Raw genomic sequence first — 21,737 nt, forward strand, 5'->3', positions numbered from 1 at the left:
TTTTTCATTCTCTTGGTACTTTTATTAAGTCATAGGTTTTGGCTATGTTAATCAAGGCTCTCAGTTTCTAAGTCACAGCAATAAACACAAAACCATGAGTTTACAATTTGTCTCTCCTAATTTCTAAGATTAGAAGTCATTTGAGAACTCCAAAAATACAGTGAGAATTCTTTTGTGTATTAATTGATTTCATGACATATTTCTCACAAACTAATTCTTTGCTCTTGGTGGAAGATGAAAGTCCCCCAAAAAGAAGAATTGATTTGAAGCAAACTAATGTAACTATACTCATCTTTAATAATAATAATTTTGATATAAAAGTCTATTTTTAACATTCTGCACAATCTGCAATTCTGATAATTATGTTAGGACCCCACATTCTGGCAATTGTCCTAACAGTCCTTGGAAACTTTTTGAGATAGAGAAAATGTGGCAGGCAAACTGCACCTTTACAAGGATGTGCAAGGTGCTTGCCTTGCTCAGAGAGTACATAGTGATGCCATTTCCAGAATCCCAGCACTGACCCCAAGCAAGGCCCACACGTGGTCTTTATGGCTTGGTACAATGCAGCCAGGAGCACAACCACATTTGCTGTATAGGGTCTTTCCTGAAATTTCCACTGTGATGTTGTTCCCTATACTTGAAGAAGGGAAGCAAAGCCAAGGTTGTTGATGTGAAGGCAGAGACAGAATATTTTGGAATCCAAAGAAGGGAGTGTATAATTCAAGTCAGCTGAATTTTACAAGCAAGACCCATACAATAGGTTGAGAGGGGAAGTAAAGAAAGATTTACAAAAGGCAAAGTGAGCATATTAGAATCACATGGTAGTTATCCAAGAAACCCAAAACATCTCATACCAGTCTGCAATAGTTGGCAGTAAGAGTTAAAGTGGGTCCTGTTATAGATGAATTGGATAATATACGTTTAAAGCTGCAGGTTAGGACTATATTGCTTGATGAATGTTTTGTACTGTTGAGGTTACCATGAAGAATTCTCCTTCTCAAACTCCCCTAACCTGAGGTGTAGTGAACCTTAGGTTAAACCACCAGCAATCATCTCACTCTAATGAGACAGCAGCCCTGGTGTCCAATAGGACTATAATGACGTTGACTTTATCTTTACCAATGAGAATGCTCACACAGATAAGGCTTGCTAATAAAACTGTGTGTTAATAGGAGAGTCAGTGTCAATTTGCATTACAAGTTGGCACTAGGACTGAAAGAAATGAGTCATGCTTACTGTTCTTCAACAGGTCCGCGGACATGGAGTTTCCCAAGGGTCAGAACTGGGGCCACTGCTTTATTCGGATAAATATAAATGATTTGAATATTGAAATTCAGAGTAAAATTTTGAAATTTGCCATTATACCAAAACTGGATGTGTGGCTGGCAGTGAAGACATTATCAATCAAATGAAACAGGATAGACATAGGCCAGGAGAATGAATAAACAAGTGGCAGATGAAATTTACTACAGAGAAGTCTGACATGATATATCTTAGCAGAAGAATAGGGAAATACAATTTCCATGGCACTGTTCTTAAAAATATGTGCAAGAGTGGAGGGGCTGAGAATTTATGTGCATAGATCTTTGGAATTGGCAAGGCATACTGAGAGAGAATACATTAGCAAAGCATATGGAATTGGGCTTCATGAGTGTAAAATGAAGAAGGTTATGCTTATCCATTATAAAGTTGTAGTTAGGTCTTAGCTATAATATTGTAGGTGAAGGTTTGTGAGATGATGCGGGGGAGATTTAAATAATGGATTTCCAGAGATAACAGACTTTAGCTACAAAATTAATTGAATTGAATTAGGTTTATTGTCACGTACTCACATGAGTACAGTGAAAAATTTACAAATCGCCACTTATGGCACCATCTTAGGTAAAAAGGCACCAATGTATAGAATCTCAGTACAAAGCAAAAAAATAAATAAAACAAAGTTGAAAAGATAAGTATTACAGTCATTCTTAATAAAATGTAGAAAAACAAAGAAACACAGCTTGAGAGGTGACCTGATAGCAGTTTATAAAATAATGAGATGTATAGATAGAGTTGATGGTAGTTGTCTTTTCCTAAGATGAGGAATTTCAAGTCTAGGGGGTACATTTTTAAAGTGAGAGGAGAGACATGAGGCAATTTTTTTTTTTTTTACACAGTGGGTGGTTTGCATGCGGAATGACCTTCCGGATGAAGTGGTAGATGCGGGTACAATTACAACGTTTAAAAGACATTTAGGTGGATATATGAATAGGAAAGGTTTTGAGGGATATGGGGCAGGAGCAGGCAGGTGGGACTAGTTTAGTTTGGGATTATGTTTGGACTAAACTGTCTGTTTCCGTGCTGTATGACTCTATGACCACAGTCCATAAGCGCCTGGCCATACTGGACTTGCACACTGGACTCCACACAAGGGCTCAATCTTGCCCCAGGTGCCTCCCCAGGCTGCCTGCACTCACTCTCACTGCCTCGGAGCCTGTTCCTGTTCCCATCACCGAGAAGCTTGTATTGCTCTCTTTGCAGCAAAGGATCTTTGAACAGAAATTGGACAGTTATATACTGGATTATTGACAGGTTTGGGTAGGATAGGCAAAGAAAAAAAACTGTCCCCTGTTGGTATAAGGACTCAGGGGTACAGATACAAGTATAAGATTTTGGAAAAGTAATAGAAGGGATGTAAGTACAAACATTTTTAACAGATGAGAATTTGTTGTGCGTGCGGATAGGGGAAGGTGCTGAATGTTTTCAGAAGGAAATTGGGTAGCACTGAAAGGAAGTAAACTTATAGGGCTATAGTGATAGAGTCAGCAAATGGGACACATTAAATCCCGTGGACTGATTGGGACTCATAGAATCAGTATAGACTTGATTGGCCAAATGGCTGCCTTCTGTGCTGAAGTTTCTACGGCCTGGATTTTCACAACTGAAGCAGAAATTGGGACATAGATCTAATTCCAATGTTTTAATCTGGCCTCTGTCATAAAGCTGCCAGAAAGTGAGGTTTTCTGGATGAAAAGCCCACCTTGTGCTAATGGCAGATTTACTAAAGGACCCGTTTTGGCTGCCATATCTTTGATGCTGTGAATGATCACTTATGAGTTCCAGCAAACAGGCCTGAGCCTCGGTTCCCAGCACTTAAAACATAGCAAACTAAATCTCCTAGGCCCTACAGATATGCCCCATCAAAGTTGATGCCTGTTCAAATTTGTCTGTTCTGTATGTGACGCAAGCTGTGTGATTTATATATATTGGACATTTGAACTCATGGCTTGAGGGGTTTGGTTTGTGTGTATGAATGAAGGGGTTTCAGGATTAACTTTCAAGTATTTTTGCATCAGTGGTTATTGTTTTAAAGTACAGTATGAGTAGAGTCTTCCTGGAGAGCAATTTTCATTTGAGAGAGTTTTCACAAACTAAACAAACAGGCTTCAGTCAGAAGGTTCCAGAATGGATTTTTTTTTTTGTCTTGGGAAAAATACCCAATTGCTTGAAGAAAGCCTTTCTGGGTTGGGAAGGTTTACAGAGCCCTGGCTGCAGCTGGAGTGTGTGACAGTTGCTTCTAAAGAGGGAGATAGTTTAGACCTGTTAAGAAACAGTTAAGAAACTCCCAAGTGTAAGGAGTTAGTTTGAAATTTCTGGCCCAGAAATGGTTGGCTAAAACTTGAAGGGTTTGTTTGAAGGTGAGAAATTCCAGGCTCAGTTATATGAAGAATCAAGGAAGAGGCTATCAGATTCTCCAAACCAGAAATTAAAGCATCTGTTAAGTTAAACCCTATAGATGTGATAGAGAATGGAATTCCCTCCACCTGAGTACTGTAAAGGAGTGTTGTCAGAATAATGGGAGCAGCACGGTGGCTGAGTGGTTAGCACTGCTGCCTCACAGCGCCAGGGACCCGGGTTTGATTCCAGCCTCGGGTGACTGTCTGTGTGGAGTTTGCACATTCTCCCCGTGTCTGTGTGGGTTTCCTCCAAGTGCTCCGGTTTCCTCCCACAGTCCAAAGATGTGCAGGTTAGGTGAATTGGTCATGCTAAATTGCCCATAGGGATGTGTAGATTAGGTGGGTTATAGGGGGATGGGTCTGGGTGGGATGCTCCGAGGTTTGTTGTGGACTTGTTGGGCCGAAGGGCCTGTTTCTACACTGTAGGGATTCTATGAAATGAAATTGTATTTAATCATGGGATTTGACATTTTTAAACTTGTGTGTTTTATATGAAATATTTGGTTTATTCTATTTTATTAATCATTTCTTTTGAGTGATAATCTTTTGTTTTATTGTTAAAACTAAATCTGCAGAATTGTGTGCTTGTGTCTTAGTGAAAGATCACCTTATTAAAACAGGAAAAAAAAACAAAATACATCTATCAAGCCAGTTTTCAGTCTGGGACGTGCTTGTCAAGTAATTACATCATCTGGGACCATGGCACAAGGAGCTGACCCACTGTCACTGTGCCTTCTTCACCTGACCTGTTTCCATGTTAACCTATCTCCTTGCTACCCTTACACCCCTAAAGATAGTCAAACCTGTCTTTCAAGAGGTTCCCGACCTCTGTCCCAACTCCTGTCTTTCAAGAGGTTCCCGACCTCTGTCCCAACTCCTGCCTCTTCTCATTTGGCTGGTTTATGGAAGTGAAAATTCTGAAAGGTCTCACTTTAGACTGTTGCACAGAGGTGGATTGTGTTCCTGCCTCACATCCTTTCCAGCCTCAGGCCTATTCCTTCACCTTACAAAATGATCACCAACATGAATACAGCCAGGAGCACTGTCAATGCTGCTCATGCCTACTTTGTTTGACCCTTTCTGGCATGGACAGATGCATGAAAATTCAGGCCCGTGCCCCTCTGCCTTGGTTTTGACACCTCCAACTTTGTCTGAACGGATGCATTTAAAAATAACAGATGGGGCTTGATTGTAAGATTCCTGTCCCTGTTCCATGTCCCCCATTTTTGCTGGTACTGGTGAAGGATATGGGCAGCAAGACTTTGTGCTCTTAGCTATGCCCTTGGTTGGTGGTGACATAAGTTGGTATGGAGGTGGTATGGGAAGTGAGTAAGGATGTGAGGGTATCTGAGGGTGAGCCTTGAGGGCCTAATATATAAGCAAACAGCTGCAGCGATGTCTTGAAGAACTGGGATATGCCTTTAACCAGCCTATTTCTGTGCACTCAGCGCCACCATCACCCATCACTGATCTTCTGGGACAGTGTACTCAACTCTATCCCACACTCATTACCACCCCATGATGAAAACTGGATCTGATGGTGCATTTTCCATTGAGGTGGGTGTCAGGAAATTTCTGGACTCAAGGAATCTAATGTTGAAGATGAAAATGTGGGGTTGTGACTTTTCAATAATCCCTGGTCTCCAAACAGCCTCACAGAAATGTTGCTCTCGCTAAATAATGTAAGTATCATTGATTGCCATTAAAGAAATAAGTTGTGAAATTTTCCCAGGTAACATTGACTTGCTGATAGAGTAATTGGCATCACAGCCAAGCTAGACCCTTACAGAATTAAAATTCTTCTTATTGTTGTAGCTGAGAATTAGGTATATACTGCTCCTGGCACTTCCATAAAGTGGGGTGGTTTGGACCTGAAAGGCCCTCAGCCCTATTTCGTTTCTTCAGTGTCTGTATACTGCCCAAAGTTGATCAAGTTTACATTACATTTGGAACTCTAAGACATTTTTAGACAGCTGATCTGCAGGCTCTTTCTAAAAACTTCTTTTCATGTAAACACACTTTGCCCACGTCTGCAGGATTGATTCCTTACCTGTGCAGCAGGTATCAGTATACAGATACTCCAAGAAAGAAAGAAAGGTTTCCTTGGAAACACCTTGAATAGGAATCTGACATGCTGTTGTTTCAGCATAGTATCCACTAAACATTGCTGCCATTACCTCACAGCGAGCTACCAATACTGCTCTGTGAGCATAGATAGATGCACCTTGAGAGAGAGATGGAGACAGAAGAGAATGTGAACCTATTCAGAACGGATGGTTCAGATGAAACAAATGATTCTATTGTGTCTTTAATAAAGATAAAGAAACCATAACATCATCAGAACTGCAAATAAACCCAAGATGCAATTTTTAAAAATGATTTCCTCCAGGCAAGGTTAGTTTGAACAATACCTATTTGCAAGAAATACCTTCTAGCATTCTTTGTTTTTTATGCTGTTTTTGTAAAAATAAAGGCACAACCTAGGAGTGGTATTATTCTCTGGGTTTAATCACTTCAGATAGATGATATTCCTGGGCACAAATGTATATGAGTTAAAAATGTGAGATAAGTACAATGAGGTTAAACTCAAGCGTATGTAGCATGTGCAATGTAAAGCACCCCAGTCTGTGAGCCAGAATTCCAGGTATGTGTTCCTCTCCAGGACCTGATGGCTAAGGAAGGTTTGCTTGTTAACTACCTAAATCCTTCCAAATATGCCAGTGGCAGGTAGTAAAAGCAGCAAAGCTTCCTGGTCAGCCAAGTGCTAGAAAGAAACTTGGCAGGTCTACCATCATTATCCATTGCTCTAAACTACAATATGCAAAGATGCTTATTGTCACTGCTAATTGGATTCCTCAGGGAGCAGGGAGGTGGGGGTAGTGGGGTGTAGTGCAATGTAGTTCAAATCAATGGTTCCACCAGGAAATTGATTCTTTTTCCAGCAGTAGTAGATCTGGTACCTGCCTCCTTGTCCTACCCAAGTTGGAGGGGCAGAGAACTGAAGAAGCTTTGGTTCCATATTTTCAAAAAAAATGAACCGCCAGAAAAAAAAAGGTGTTAGTGGATGCTCTGAATTGATATAAGGTAGCTCTTAATGAGGATTAAAAAAGAATATCTCAGCAGCCCAATTAGGCTGGTGTTTACCAAGACCGAGAATAAACCAACTGCTCATTCCTCAGCAGCAGTCCACTGGCATTCCAAATGGGGAATAAAACTTATGAACTTAAATTAAATGCCTTCAATTCTTTGCATTTGAAAATTAGTTTCCACTTTTGTCGTCTTGTAGAGTATTGTAATAATGTATGTTGCTAAAGAACAGCATCATTTACAAATGTTCAGAGCTGTAAAATTACAGGTGCGTGGATTTGTGGACTGATGCAACCAAACCACATAATGCAGCGATAAACTGTCCCAACTTCCACCATCATAAAATAATAAAGAATAGGCCATAATTACACTGGACTTCCACCAATATCTACCATCAACTCATAAACTGAATGCAGTAGTGTTATTTATTACTAATGTCTCTAAAGTAAAGGAGAAATGACTCCAATAAAGAACAACGCAGTGCAAGGTATTAAATGTTTTTGTCCTTTCAATCAGACATTAAAATCCATATAGTTTTTACATATTAATGAGAGCAAGGCATAAATTTATTATTCACCAGTGGTGATGAGGTTGTTTTTTTTCTGACAGACATTGGGAACACAATGCCAAGCCCATAGGCATGTCCAAGCCTGCCCATGTTGGCAGTGTGCCTGCCCATATAGCATTCTGCAAAGTGACCTCCCAAATTGGCATCTCACTATGGTAAGCTATAGGTTCAATCCAGCAATGTCAGACTGGCAGCTATAAAGAAAGGCGGACCCTGTTGATGCAGGCTAGTGAGCACGAGGGCACCTCAATGTGAAGATTCCATCAGTTGTTGGTTTAAACTAGATGAAATAAAGAGATTTATAACTAGTTGGGAGATTGGACTGAAAAGGAAAGCCTTGTACAGGAGCAGTGGGAGAGAAGTTGCGGCTTTTGCCCTTCACAGTGTCATCACTGGGACACGGAGTCTCAGGTTCCAATGGCCGTCTCTATCTTGCTGCTGGGTGCTCACTTAAATTAAGTTGGCAGCTATTGCAAATGGCAGGGGGAAAACATGCAGTTCCAATAATGGGAAATACTGGCATTACCACAGAACGGCCCATGGACTGGATCTTTATTGGACTATTTGGAAGTGTGTCCTAGTGGAATAGGTGGCCAAACCTGTTTGGTCTTACCCCAGGAAAAGGGAGATTTACTAATATGGTTCTCCTCTTTTGCCCTGGCAAGCCACTTCCATGTCTCCATGCATCCATAGACCCCCAGCCATTGTTTTTGAAAAGAGGAATTATAAAACAAAGACACTCACTTTCTGCAACAAAAATAATCCAATTCTTATTTTCTCCTCACAGAAATGCTGACCACAATTACAGAAATTGAAGTTTGCAATTGTTTCACTGTAATTCCACCTTGTTACTGGCAAAGTGATTGCCTAAGATACTTCAAGAAACTTAGTTGAATTATTTGGAGTTTCATTGAATGTAATCACTCTGATTCGAAGAATTTCTCTCAAATTATGAAATGACGTTGTCAGTATAAACAAAACATGAATAATAAGTTTTACAGAGGCTGAACATCTTAACTTCTTCAGTTAGCAATGAACTCCATACCTTGTACTTTAAAGGTGACATCAGCCAAGTCAGGATTTTGAAAGAAAAGGCTTAAAGAACAGCAGCAACTTTGAGACTGCCCTTTGCTTTTTGCTGTTTGATTGATGACATCACTGGAACAAATTGTCTATAAGGCATAAAAAGAAACATTGGGATATCTAGACTTAGCCAACTACACTATCTCAAACAGTTCCTAATTTGATCATTTCTGGTTCTTTTAGGGTTTTGCCTTCTAGTAATTACAGCAAAATGTATAAGGGTAGAATTTGGAATTACAAACATGTTCCATCAATGGGAAGATGCAAGACTGTTGCTTTTTGCTGTATTCCATTGACTAATTTGGCTGGGATTGCAGTCTTTGATTGTCACATTCTAACTTGTTAAAGGTACATTCTACAATAAATGTTTCCTTGGTTGAGATGAATTTTGTAACTTTTAGCTGCTTTCACCAATGAAGTAATAATTAAAAATGAGCTTCTTACTGCATGTCTATGCCATGACTAAGACTACTTACTTTCATCTCCATAACATTACCTGAATCCAACCTGCTTCAGGTCATCTGCTGCTGAAATCTTCAACTATACCTTTGTTGTCTTTAGAGTTGGCCATTCCACTGTATTCTTGGACAGTTTCCCATTTTTCACCTTTCATAAACTTGAGCACATCCAAACATTGCTGCTTGTGTCTGAACTCACACAATGTTCCATTTACCCAATACACTTATAGCCACTGGCCTATAATGGCTCTGCATTCTCAACTTCCTCCAGCCCTTCAATTCACCAATAAGTGTGCTCCTCCAATTCTGACATCCATTGTACACCCCTGATTTTATTGGCTGCACCACTGATGGCTGTGCCTTCAGCCGCCTGGGCACGAAGCTCTCAAATTCCTTCCCCAAAACCTCTTTTCCTTTTTTCCCTGCTTCCACACTCTTAAAACCTTTCTCTTTGACCAAACGTTTGGTGATCTGTCTTAATATCTCCTATATGATTCACTGTCAAATTATCTTTTGACCCCTTAGTTTTACTCTGTTAAAGATGCTATCAAAAGCAAGTTGTTGTTATATTTGTTACTCTGCCATCATTCTTGACAATCTTGAATCCACAAGAACAAACAGAGGAAAACATCAAGGGCAATACTTCAAAAGGCAGATAATTTAAATCTATTGATGCACCATGTTGAAGATACTTTTGAATGGCTATATTAAATACGTTATTAAAATAGGTCCACACAATCCAAGACGTCAGTTGAAACTGTTACATTATAGAAATACAGAGCTGCCTGTCTTGTCTGAGTTTATTAAAATGAAAATTATTCCTAGTGCATTTTGGTGAACATGCAGACTTAGGGAACAATTTTCATGACAAAAAATATTCAACAGAAACTCAACATGGCGCAATGTGCTTCTTTCATTATGGTGCACAACAAGAGGGAAATAATTGTCTCCAGCTCAGGACTGAGCTGGGAAGCTGGGTTATGGGAGCGGGTGTTTATCTGCATGTGCAGGTATGGGATGGAGAGCTATTTGCCTTCCTGACTTTCTGATTTATGTCCAGGGGTAGAAATGTCAAAGCCAGCTCTATAAGCCAATTGAAGCTCACAATTATCCTCTCCACACCGCTTCACTTTTCCACTTCACTTTCCCCCTGTCAGGACACATCTTTTTGGCCAATGTCTCCTTGGGACATCTGACTTAATACCTTCTTATATGACTCGTATCATACTTTGTTTCGCAATAGCATCTCGGAATGTTTCATTACGTTAAAGTCCCCACATAAAACTGAATTGTTTTCAGTATTGCTATTGTGTCATTATATTAAGCAGGTGCAAACTTTAGCAAATCCTTTCTCGAAGCCAATATCTACTTAAACTAAAGACTTAACATAGTTGCAAATTGAAATGATTCATGTTGATATTGCATGAAAGCAATCACATTTGTTGCAATTCATCAGAAAAAAATGTCCAGATAGTTTTTGTTTCGTTTAACTTAGGAAATAGGCCTTAAATAATTTATGAATGTAAAATAGCATCTAATATCATAGCAAGAAAAGAAATTGAATAATTGGATAACCTCAGATTTGGCCGTAATTGTAACTCACTACTCCAACAATAGTTGAGAGAAGGTGACGGAGACAGTCAAAGATTTAAATAAGAGGAATGCATCCTTAACATCCTACATGCACACTTGCTACCGTTTTCACATTGGCTAACAGCAGGACATCTCGAGTATCTCTCTGTAATGAGTATCTTCACCTGGCCCCTAATAGAGGCCAATATCTTGCCTAATCACTACCTATCTCCCATCACTGATTATAGTGTTTCTCCTTCCCCATCCACACTCAATCGTTGACCCAGCATTGATTACCACCACCTGCTCCTAATGCTTGTTATAGATCATCCCCAAGGCTCCCTGGCACTGACCTCCTGCTGCAGGCTTGCCCTCACCACAAATGACAGAATTACCAACTTGGCTGATTGTCAGGCAGGAATTAAGTCCAAAAAACTATAGTAAGGTCCAACTCTTAGAATCTGCAGGAACTCTCCCTTCTCCAGGCATTTGGCTTCTTTGGTCGATTACAACTCAAATTCCACCATAGCAGCGCAGCATCACTTTCTCCAGGGTAATTAGGGTGGCCAAAAAATGAATGACATAGCCAGTAACATCCACATCTCATGAATAAATAAATATTGGGGCATAGGTGACTGAGAGTAGCCTGTTTTATTTATCCACCGATTAATCTATCTCTATATCAAACACCTTTCTCCCACTCACCACTTTTCTGTAAGAAAGAATTCAAGAGCTCAGCTTCTGACAAACGTTAATCATAAATCTATATTGAAACATTCCATGTTATTCTGTAACAAAAATCACTGTACTAGCATCCTTATATCTTTAAAGAATAATTAAATGCTATAAAAGGATAAACAAAAGTGCTCTTCATTCCTGCCTGTGAATTTGACACTACATTATTTGACTACATACCTGAGGATTGCATTTGAAGAGCAGTTTGACTGTTTCTATCACATCTTTCACTTGTTCTAGATTTTTCAGCTTCTTCCAGAGAACTGATTTTAGTTCATCCCAACAGTTAGTGCCTACAGTAATAGATAAAATGATGTTTGTAACATGGTTGTTACCATACTTGATTTACAAAATTGTAAACTTTAAATATTGAATATTGCTGAAGAGAATCACGATAGCACAAGAGCTAAGAGCAGGATAGGCTATTTGGCCACTGAAGCTCATCTGCCACTCAATAAGATCATAGTAGAATAGATTGTGGCTTTCCTTTTCCTGAATGTTTTCCATAACCTTGACTCCCTCGCTTAACGAAAACAATCTAACCCGGCCATGAATATATTTGATATTGACAAGTTGCTAACGCTTTTCATCTTGTTCTCATCGAGCAAGAATGCCAAATTTCAAATGATTATAACAGCTTCTACCATAAGATGGAAGGGTGCTGATTGGTTTGCAAGTCAACTCTGATTGATCTTGAAGAAAGCATGAGCTATTGTCTCCCCAAGCTTTTGGATAATTCAAAAATGGCATTTTTTTTGTTTGCAAAGAATTGGTCCCTGCCTACAAATATAAATGATTTTAACTCAATATTTTTGAACCAATTCCACCGTACTTATCAGGAGCACTCCAAATGACAATTAGTAATGAAAACATTGGCTTGAGTATAAATATTCTCTAATGATTTTCCATTTTTTGTGTTTTGTTTAGATAAAATGTATTCTAAGAATCTGGGTAATCAAGGATCATTTAAAACCATTATTTTCTACAGTCTGAATCAAGAAATCTTTGCATTTTAAATTTTACTGCTACAACAGCAACATTTAAAACTTGAATATTAAGGTACAAGACATTACATTTCTCTGTACTCCTGGTGGGTGATAAAGCAAAATTAATAAATTAAAATGATAAAAAATAATAAAATTAAAGAAAATTAAATTATAATTCTGAAGCATCACACTATAGTGATTCTTGACAGCTGCTGCCAAATTACACAGTAAACTTGCCATTGGAAGAAGAAATACTCTAGAATTGAGAGCAGGTGCTAATTTCTTATTAGCTATGTTTGAAGGAATGCTTCCCCAAGCAGGGAGTTCCAACATTCCCAACCCATCATGCATTGGCTTCATAGTGGACGATTGTTTCAACAAGTGGAACAAAGCATACTGAACACTCACATGACTCAATTGGGTGAGTCATCATTTCAGAATCACAGCTTGGATTTCCAAAGGCTGGAATTTGTCTTTTTTTTATTTTGCATCAGAAACACTGTTGGCTGAATTACAGGCCAAGGAGATAGGGGTGATGAACAAAGCTCTGCAGCCCAAAACTCTTCCACTCAAATTTTATGAATCTACGAAATACAAGCCAAAATATTCGGCTCCTTGACCCTGCTCCACCATTCAATGAGTAAGTGGCTGATGTGTTGGTGTTCTGAATTCTACATTACCATTACCCCCAAGAACACCAGATTCCCCTGCCTGACAAGAACCTATTCACCTCCATCCTGAAAATATCCAATGAGTCCCCCCTCCAATGCCTTATGAGGCAGAGAGTTCCAAAGTCACACAACCCTCTGAAAGACAAAAAAAAAAATTCTCCTCCTCCTCATTTTTAGGTTCGCACAGAGAGGCCCAAGTTGTACTACTGGCAACACAGGAACCCCTCAAAGGTATTTGATCAGAGAAACGTTTGTCAATTCAATATCTATGAAAATTGAAAAAAAACATTTGTGAGATTAAATTTTGCAATATATGAAAATTCTGTTTGTTATTTTAATATTGCTAGTATTGTTATGAGAATAACCCATTGCTTGATTTCACCTGCAACAGTAAAACATTTAGGCTCTCCAAATAGATAATAGCTGGTATGATCACATTTATCACACCAATGCCTGAACCATATATGTAGAGGTGAAAATAATGAGTTAGGAAAAGGAGAAGTGACATGTGCCATTTTTAGAGAGGAGGTTTTTGGCAAGAGTTTAAAGAGAAAGAGAGGTATAGCAAGATGAACGGATTTAGAAGGAGCTTTTCGAGAGGGCAAGCGGTAATGACAAATGATGAGGACAGTATTGGAGAAGTCAAGTTAGGAGCTGGAAAAACGAGAGGATTTGAGCAATTGTGATGATTGTGATGGAGATACAGGTGCAATATGTTTCAACATATATCATAACATAATAATAATGTAATCAACAGGATGTGAGCTTTGCTCAGATTAAGGTCATGAAAACATTTTGAAGTTATGATCTATCAAACTCAGCCTAAGCAAGCCACATAGAAGGACACACAATTTTCAAGAGATGAAACAAGATGGTTTAATTTGGCTTAGATTCAAATAGTCATATGATAGTAGAGAATTTCAGTTTTGCTGAAAAAGACAGGTTTTGTGGAGGGTTTTCATATTGCCCTCATCAGGACATTTTTCAAAAATACAAATTCGGGAGAAAACAACATTTGTACTGCGTGAGAGGGAAGTGCTGATTGGTTATCAGTGGACTCTATTAAAGACATTAGTGTGGAGAATGTACCTATTAATACTGATTGATAGTTAACAGTCAGGCTCTCTTTAAATTTTAAATCAGGCAGTTTAATCAAATGAAACAAAATTTTAAACAAAATTTAGGGCTAGGCTAATTTGGGTTAAAGAGAAAGAATCTCTAGTGTCACCCTCACAGTAAATATCAATTCTGGGATTAGAAATTACCTAGCTGGGAAAGGAAAACAAAGAAACAGATTATCTGGAATGGATGAGCTTTGGGCTGGTTTTGTGAAAATAAAATGTCCATTTAAGGGACAGCATAAAGTATGGGTGGTTTGGGACCATTAGTTTTTTTTAAAACCCAAATAGGGGATCTTTTTATTCATTTCAAGTAAACATTGTCTGTTAACAACTGGTTAGTCAATTTGTTTTAGTTAAGAGTCTTAAAACTTGAAATCACATCATTTGATCATTTCATTAAGCCACTGAATATTCAAATATCATTTTTTAAAACATTGGTCTCCACAGGGATTGTAACAAACAATAGTCATGGAAGGTAGTGGCAAGAGGTAAAGCTGGCTTTCAGCAGCACAGAGCAGAAGTTTAGTTTGCCACATATTAGGGAGAGGGTTGAGTTTTTTTCTATCAGTTTTGACATAATTGAATCTCATAAAGGTGAAAAATTAATGTCCTTTCCATTGCTATTTTCTGATTCATATATTATCACAAGTTAATAATGTTATCAGAATTCAATTTTAGAGATAATAAACAAGCTGAACTGCAATTTCAGAAAATAATTTATACAAGAATTTTCAACATAAATGTAACTTTCAGGATGGTAACACTTCTTCTTAAGTCCTCCGCAGTACAGATTGTATACCTGTATAAATGAACTTCAACACCTCTGAGCAGCAGGCACAGAGGAGTGAGTCTAAAATGATGACCCTTACTGGCTGGCTGTTATAAAGTGAAGCTTGGCTGGAGTTCAATGTAATGTCCCCTTGGTCTATTGCAAACAGATTATGAGCAACCTTCCCAGGTAATTCACCAGGGTGACTGGCAATCTCCACACCAAACAGTAACATGAAGACATGGCTCGCACTGCACAGCACAACCCTGTGAGCTCTTGCCACCTCCTGTCCATCCTTTGAAGAGAACACCACATCTGTACATAAAGAGCTGCAGTATAGGTTCAACAAGTCGCGTTGGTACCGGGATTCCTCAATCTTTAAACAAGGTAGCTTGACTAGAAGGAAAAACAATAGAGAGGCAATAACCAACTTGGGTCCAAAATCAGAAATATGCACACAACTGAAATCTAGTAAGACATTCTGTTCATAGTTAAAATATGAAGTAAAATATTTAGTAGTTATATGATTTGAAATCTCAATCTATGTACCTCTAGTATAAAGGGAATAAACCTAGCTGGTGATGTGCCACTCTCTCACTCACCTCCAGTATTATTCCTCTACCTGGACACTTCCTCTATTCTCTTAACTAATCTTATCTTTTAACTGAGAACTGTTGGTGTGGTATCAGCCTTCTTCTCTCCTTCCCTCATCTACTTCCCTCATACATTAAAATCTCTTCTCTTAATTTGTAAGGCAGATTTTGCAGATTAGAATTTTTTATATGTGTAACCAATGCCCACAGGGCCAACTTCAGGGACCAACAGTGGTCTTCCTTGGAGAAGTCTGCTCTTCTCTCTGATAGGATCTCTGTTTGTCACTTTTACGTTGTTCACCTTTATTGCTTTCCATTTCTTTTCTGGTTTTAACAAGACGTTATGAAAACTCACTTTCACAGCCTCATCTTCTTCCTCATCGAAAGTCTCCAGGTTGGATTTATTCTACGTGATTTCCATTTAAACTTCCATAATTCATATTTCAAATCCCCAAAACTTACAGATATCCCTGAAACATACAGTGTTTCTTGAGCTGCTGTTCTTTCCATAATTGGAGATCCACACTCAGCCATGTAAACTGCCACAAGTTTATATTCAATGTTCCTCTCCAGCAGCACCAACTCACAACCTGAAAGCTATCATGGTCCTCAGTTTCATTTCATCCTTCATCACATTCGACACTTTAATAAAAGGCATTCTCTTTCTGTCAGGTGTTAAGGAAGGCAAGCTCCAACAACATACGGGTGCTGATGCACCTCCAGATCATTTTTCGCTCTCACTTTTCTCTGGCTCCATTCACCCTTCTAATTCTACTACTTAGTGTGTATTCACTGTACCATCTAACCTTTGCCACTCAATCGCTGGATGATCTGTGCTTAGCAAAGATCTCATCTTTATGTCCTTAGCTGTCACCTCAATAAGTTGTCATCATGGCCTGACATTCAGCTCTCTCTTCCATCACCTTTGCCTCTGTACTTGGCTAGGAGTCCTTCCCCCAACCCCATCAGTGGACTCTCTCACTCACCTCGAGTATTATTCCTCTACCTGGACACTTCCTCTATTCTCTTAACTAATCTTATCTTTTAACTGAGAACTGTTGGTGTGGTATCAGCCTTCTTAACTTCTCTCCTTCCCTCATCCACTCTAACTTGTCTCTGTGTGAACTTGCTGCATGTCTTAGGTCTAATGTTGACTTTGATATCAAACTAGCTGATGAGGGAGAGATGTTGTTATTGGTGTCCCGGTCTGAATGTCCGATACTTGTTCCTATCTCTCCTGGAACATGACTTGTCTTCATGATCTGAAGATCTGCTCTCACGTAGTCTCCCACCTTATAGCCTCACAGCCCTAAATAGCCTATGCTTTGAAGAAATCATGTTCAACTCGAGACATTTAACTATTACTCTCACAGATGCAGCCAGATCTGCTGAATATTTCCAGTGGTTCCTGTTCTATTTCAGGACCAACTATCCAATGTAAAAGGATGCCTGATAGCAATAATGGTTCAAGCCATTTTTAGATGTCCTTGCCAGCTGCTTAAAGCATGAATTTGGACCCTTTTATAGGTAAATATGCTTAAACCTCAGCTTGAAACTCTACCATTGAATAAAATGATTTTGCAAATTTAAGTGAGAACTAGGCCTGCTCCACTTCACAAATTTCAGTGGCTGCTACGGTCTACACTGTTTTTACTCTCCATCAATGTGCATAAATTTCCTCAACCAATAATTTTATCAAACAAGATGACATGAGGATGAAATAGGTTTTCTTATTCTGTACTCAAACTTTCAGTGCTTTTTAAATCATTGACTGAAGAAACTTTACCCAACCTCTACAAAGCAGTTCCTGTTCATCAACCAGCTATCCTCTTACATATTTCTGAGCAAAACTGCATAAAAGAATGGATTATTAGGTAAAAATGTTAGCTAGCAAGTTAACAAAGTTCAGTACTGCATCCACAATTGCCGAATAATGGACAGCTTTGTCATGGAACCAATGCTAGTTAGAATTAGTTTGAGACTGGATTTGTGAACCAAGTGGCCTTCTCCTGCATAGTATCTATTCTATGATATATTTCACTAGGGATCTTACAGCCAATTGTAAAGAAGAGTTTCATTCTATCAGTACAGGTTGGGTTAAAAATCAATTTCCAAAAACAGAAAAAGTCTGACTCACTGTATGACCTATTCCTATGGTTGAGCTAATTCTAAGGTGATCACTTAACTTATCAATGAAACACCATCAGCTACAAAATCTTAGACATTCAATCTTGCTGCACTATATGAAATTAAAAGACTGATTTGCCCTTTTCCAGATTCCTTTCACCTAAGCTAAAAGTCTCATTCCCTTGTCAGTTCTTACCTGGCTCTCCCAGTCTAGGTGGTGGTATCATGTGGGGTCTGCAGCTCCTTTTCTTTTTCTTTTGAGAAGACTTCTGCTTTAAACACTGTATGATAAAGTATTCCAACTGCAAAATTGCACACAGAGAGAACCCAAAAAATCAAAATTACAAAAATCTAGAAAACTGTAAAATTAGAACATATAGAACATTAAAACAGTACAGCACAGGAACAGGCCCTTTGGCCTACCATGCCTGTGCCAACCATGATGCCATTCTAAACTAATCCCCTCTTCCTGCACATGGTCTGCTTCCCTCTATTCTCTGCCTGTCCAAATGCTTCTTAAACATTGCTATCTAATTTGCTTCAACCACCTCCCCTGACAGTGCGCTCCAGAGTATTTGACATTTCCACCTTGGGAGAAAGACTCTGAGTATCCACCCTATCCATGCCTTTCATAATTTTATATACTTCTATCAGGGTGCCCCCCAGTTTCCGACATTGTAGCGAAAACAATCCAAGTTTGTCCTTATAGCTAACATGCTCAATTCAGGAAAGATCCTGGTAAATAAAAACTGAAAGAACTGCAGATGCTGTGAATCAGGAACAAAAACAAAGATGCTGGAAAAGCTCAGCGGGTCTGGCAGCATCTGTGAAGGAAAAAACAGAGTTAACGTTTCGGGTCCGGTGACCCTTCCTCAGAAACCAGTTCCATCTGCCATTAAATTCCATCTGCCATTACTCCACCCAACTTTCCAAATGATCCACATCTTGCTGTATACTTTGACAACCTTCCTCACTATCCATAGTTCCATCAATTTTCATGTCGTCTGCAAACTTACTAATCAGACCACCTACATTTTCATCCAAATCGTTTATATATACGACAAACAAAAGAGGTCCTAACACTGGTCTTTGCAGACCACCACTGGTCACAAAACTCCAGAAAGAAAAATACGCCTCCACAACTATGACCAAGTCAATTTTATATTCAACTAGGTTTAATTATAAGTGAAAAATACATTTTAGGCGATACAAATCTATTTTTCTTGGGCAGTGTTGAAGCTACATGTTTTATAACTGTTGAATGAATGAGGTTGTTACTTAGCACAAAAAGTGCTTTGATTTACTTTTCATATGTGGGGATTTTAGGCAGGATTCAGAATTTAACACGGCTTCTTATGCAAAGTCACTGAGAAAATTCTTCTCATGCCAGACCCTTATTTAAAACTATATAATAGTTTCCTTGGAATCTTCGGCCAGACATTCTCACTGGATGATCAATCTTGGTTTCCTCCACAGGTCCCAGCATCACAATACTAGTCTTTGAGTGATTCAATTCACTTCATGTTACATTGAGAAGTCTGTGAATGCAGCAAAGGCTATGAACCCAAACAACATCCCTTTAGTGATACTGAAAACCTGTATTCCAGATTTATAATGATGCCAGCCAAGCTATAGTTGTACAGCTACAACAGAGGCATCTACCCAACAATGCGGAAAACTACAATCCACAAATCAATCTAGTCTTGATCATCAGCAAAGAAATAGACAAATCGTTTGGGTTCAGTCAAGGCCAAATGATTCTGATCTTATTACAGCCTTGGTCCAAACATGGATAAAACAGCTAACTTGCAGAGCTGAAGTGAGTGACTATCCTTGACCTCAAGACAGCATTTAAGTAAGTGCTGCTTCAAGTAGCCCTACCAAAACTGAAGTCAGTGGGAATCAGAGGGAATATTCTCCACTGGTTGTTGTCATATCTAGCACAAAGGATAATGACTGCAGTTGCTGCAGGCTGATCATCTCAGCTTCAGGACACTGCTGCAGGAATTCCTCAATGTGGTGTTCTAGGGTCAACCATTTTCAGCTGCTTCATTAACAACCTTCTCTCCATCACAAGGTCAGAACTCGGGCTGTTTGCTGATGATTGACAGGATTCAACCATTCAAATACTGAAATATGTCTATGTCCATACGTAAAAAGGCCTGGAAACCATTCATGCTTGATACTGTTCATGCCACAAATGATAAGTAATGACCATTTCCATCAAAGGACAATCTATCTAATCCCCTTGACATACAATTTACATTATTGACACTAAATTACCCACGAGTAACATCTTGGAGGTTATAATTGTCCAGAAACCAAAATGGGACCATCCATACAAATGCTTTGAGTAGAACAGCAAGTCAGAGACTGGAAATTCTCTGCTGAGTAACACACCTCCTGAGACCCAAAATCTGTCTTTCATCTGTAATGCTCAGGTCCGAAGGATGATGGAATACTCCCCACTTGACTGGTTGGGTGAAGTTTCAACAACAGTCAAGAAGATCGGCAGTTTAATCTCCAAAATTCCTTTAACAGCACTTTATAAATCTGTGATCTCTAATATCTAGGAGAACAAGTGCAGCAGACACAGAGGCAGGCTGGCAGCAACAAGTTCCGATCCAAAGTACGTACCATTCTGATTTGGAACTATATTGCTGTTCCTTAACTATCACTGGATCACAATCCTGTAACTCCCTCCATAACAGCACTTTGGGTGACTACACCACGTGGTTTACAGTGGTTCAAGAAGATAGCTCACCACCACTTTCTCAAGGGCAACTAGGGATGAGCAACAAACATTGACAGTGATTTTCACATCCCAAAAAGTTGTTTAAAAATATGCAATTATATTTGGGGAGTTTAATAACTCAAATGTAAACAGGGAATACTGTGATAATGTAAAGGCAGGCGTTGTTAGATTGCGTTCAGAAGAATTTCTACAACAGTGTGTGTCCTGCATAAAGGAAGCACTGGCTCTTGGTACTGAAGTGAGCCAAGTGTTGGTGGGGGAATTGTTAGATGGCAGTGTTCCATGCATCATAAGGTTTGGAATGATGGTGGAAATGATGTTGGTCAATTCAGAGGAAGTGGGGCAAGAATGGAGTTGGGACAAAGAGACTGGAACCAATGGTTGGTGGAAAAAACAATAACTGAGCAATGGGTTACCTTCAAAGAGGAGATGGCTCGGGCACAGTCAAGGTATATTCCTCAAAATGAAAAGGTAAGATAAACAGATCCAGTATTCCTTGGATGACAAAGAAGATAGAAATTATGTTAAAGATGAAAATGTGTGCTTACGAAAGATGTCAGGGAAGACATACAGTTAAGAACCAAGCTGAATACAGAATGATCAGAAGTGAAAAACAAAAAAGACAAGAGAAGCAGAATTGTGAAAGAAAGACTGGCAGCTAATGTACAGGGAAATGCTACAGACTCCTATTGCCACATCAACAGCAATAAGGTGATAAGAGAAGGAGCAGGGATGATTAGGGCCTAGAAAGGGGATTTACTCATGGAGACAGGAGGTACTGAAGAGGTATTAAACATATATTTTGTATCTGTCTCTACCTATGAGACTAATGCAGCCCAGGCCATGCTGACAGAGGAGGAAACCCAGTCACTAGTACAGTTTAAATTTGATGAAGAGGAGTCAATGGATATGTTGTGTTTTTAAAGCTAATTAATACCAGGATCAGGTGAGATCCAAAGATAATAAAGGAAGTGAGAGTGGAAAGTGAAAGACACAGGCAATCGCGTTGAAACTTCTTTGGATTTGTGGATGGTGCCAAGGAGTGGTGAATTGCAAACATTATGGCTTTTCTCAAAAAAGATTGTAAAAGTAAGTCCAGCAATTGCTAACCAGTCAGTTTAATTTCAATGATAGTGGGCAGTGTGGGGGTGGGGGCATCTTCTAGAATCAATTATTCAGGTTAGGAGTAAATGACACTTGGAAAAATAGAGGCGAATTCAGAACAGCCAGCAAGGATTTGTTAAGAGAAAATTATGTCTACTTGATGGAGTTTTTTGAAGAGGTGACTGAAAATGGTAATAATGGCAAGGCTATTGATGTGGTTTACACGACCGTCCAAACGGTATTCATACAGTGCCACAGACTTGTGAGGAACATTACAGCTCATGGAATAAAGAGACAGTAGTGAAATGGAAATCGGCTCAGGGATAAGAAACAAAGAGTTATGGTTGACAGGCAATTTTCAGATTTGAGGAAGGTTTGTAGTAGAGTTC

General features: G+C 39.1%; 1 protein-coding gene across 1 annotated transcript in view; it reads right to left on the reverse strand.

Annotated features, from left to right (window-relative positions):
• The window catches only part of rhobtb3 (Rho related BTB domain containing 3), a 113,092-nt gene that overhangs the window by 6,095 nt on the left and 85,260 nt on the right, over positions 1-21,737 (reverse strand). The window contains exons 5-9 of the mRNA XM_048595126.1: positions 17,686-17,791; positions 14,800-15,165; positions 11,403-11,515; positions 8,420-8,546; positions 5,770-5,943 (exon numbers count right to left, since the gene is read on the reverse strand). Of these exons, the coding sequence (XP_048451083.1) occupies positions 5,770-5,943; positions 8,420-8,546; positions 11,403-11,515; positions 14,800-15,165; positions 17,686-17,791 (886 nt within the window). The remainder of the gene's footprint in view (positions 1-5,769; positions 5,944-8,419; positions 8,547-11,402; positions 11,516-14,799; positions 15,166-17,685; positions 17,792-21,737) is intronic.

Source organism: Rhincodon typus, chromosome 3, assembly GCF_021869965.1.
Source record: "Rhincodon typus isolate 14 chromosome 3, sRhiTyp1.1, whole genome shotgun sequence".
Taxonomy (NCBI): domain Eukaryota; kingdom Metazoa; phylum Chordata; class Chondrichthyes; order Orectolobiformes; family Rhincodontidae; genus Rhincodon; species Rhincodon typus.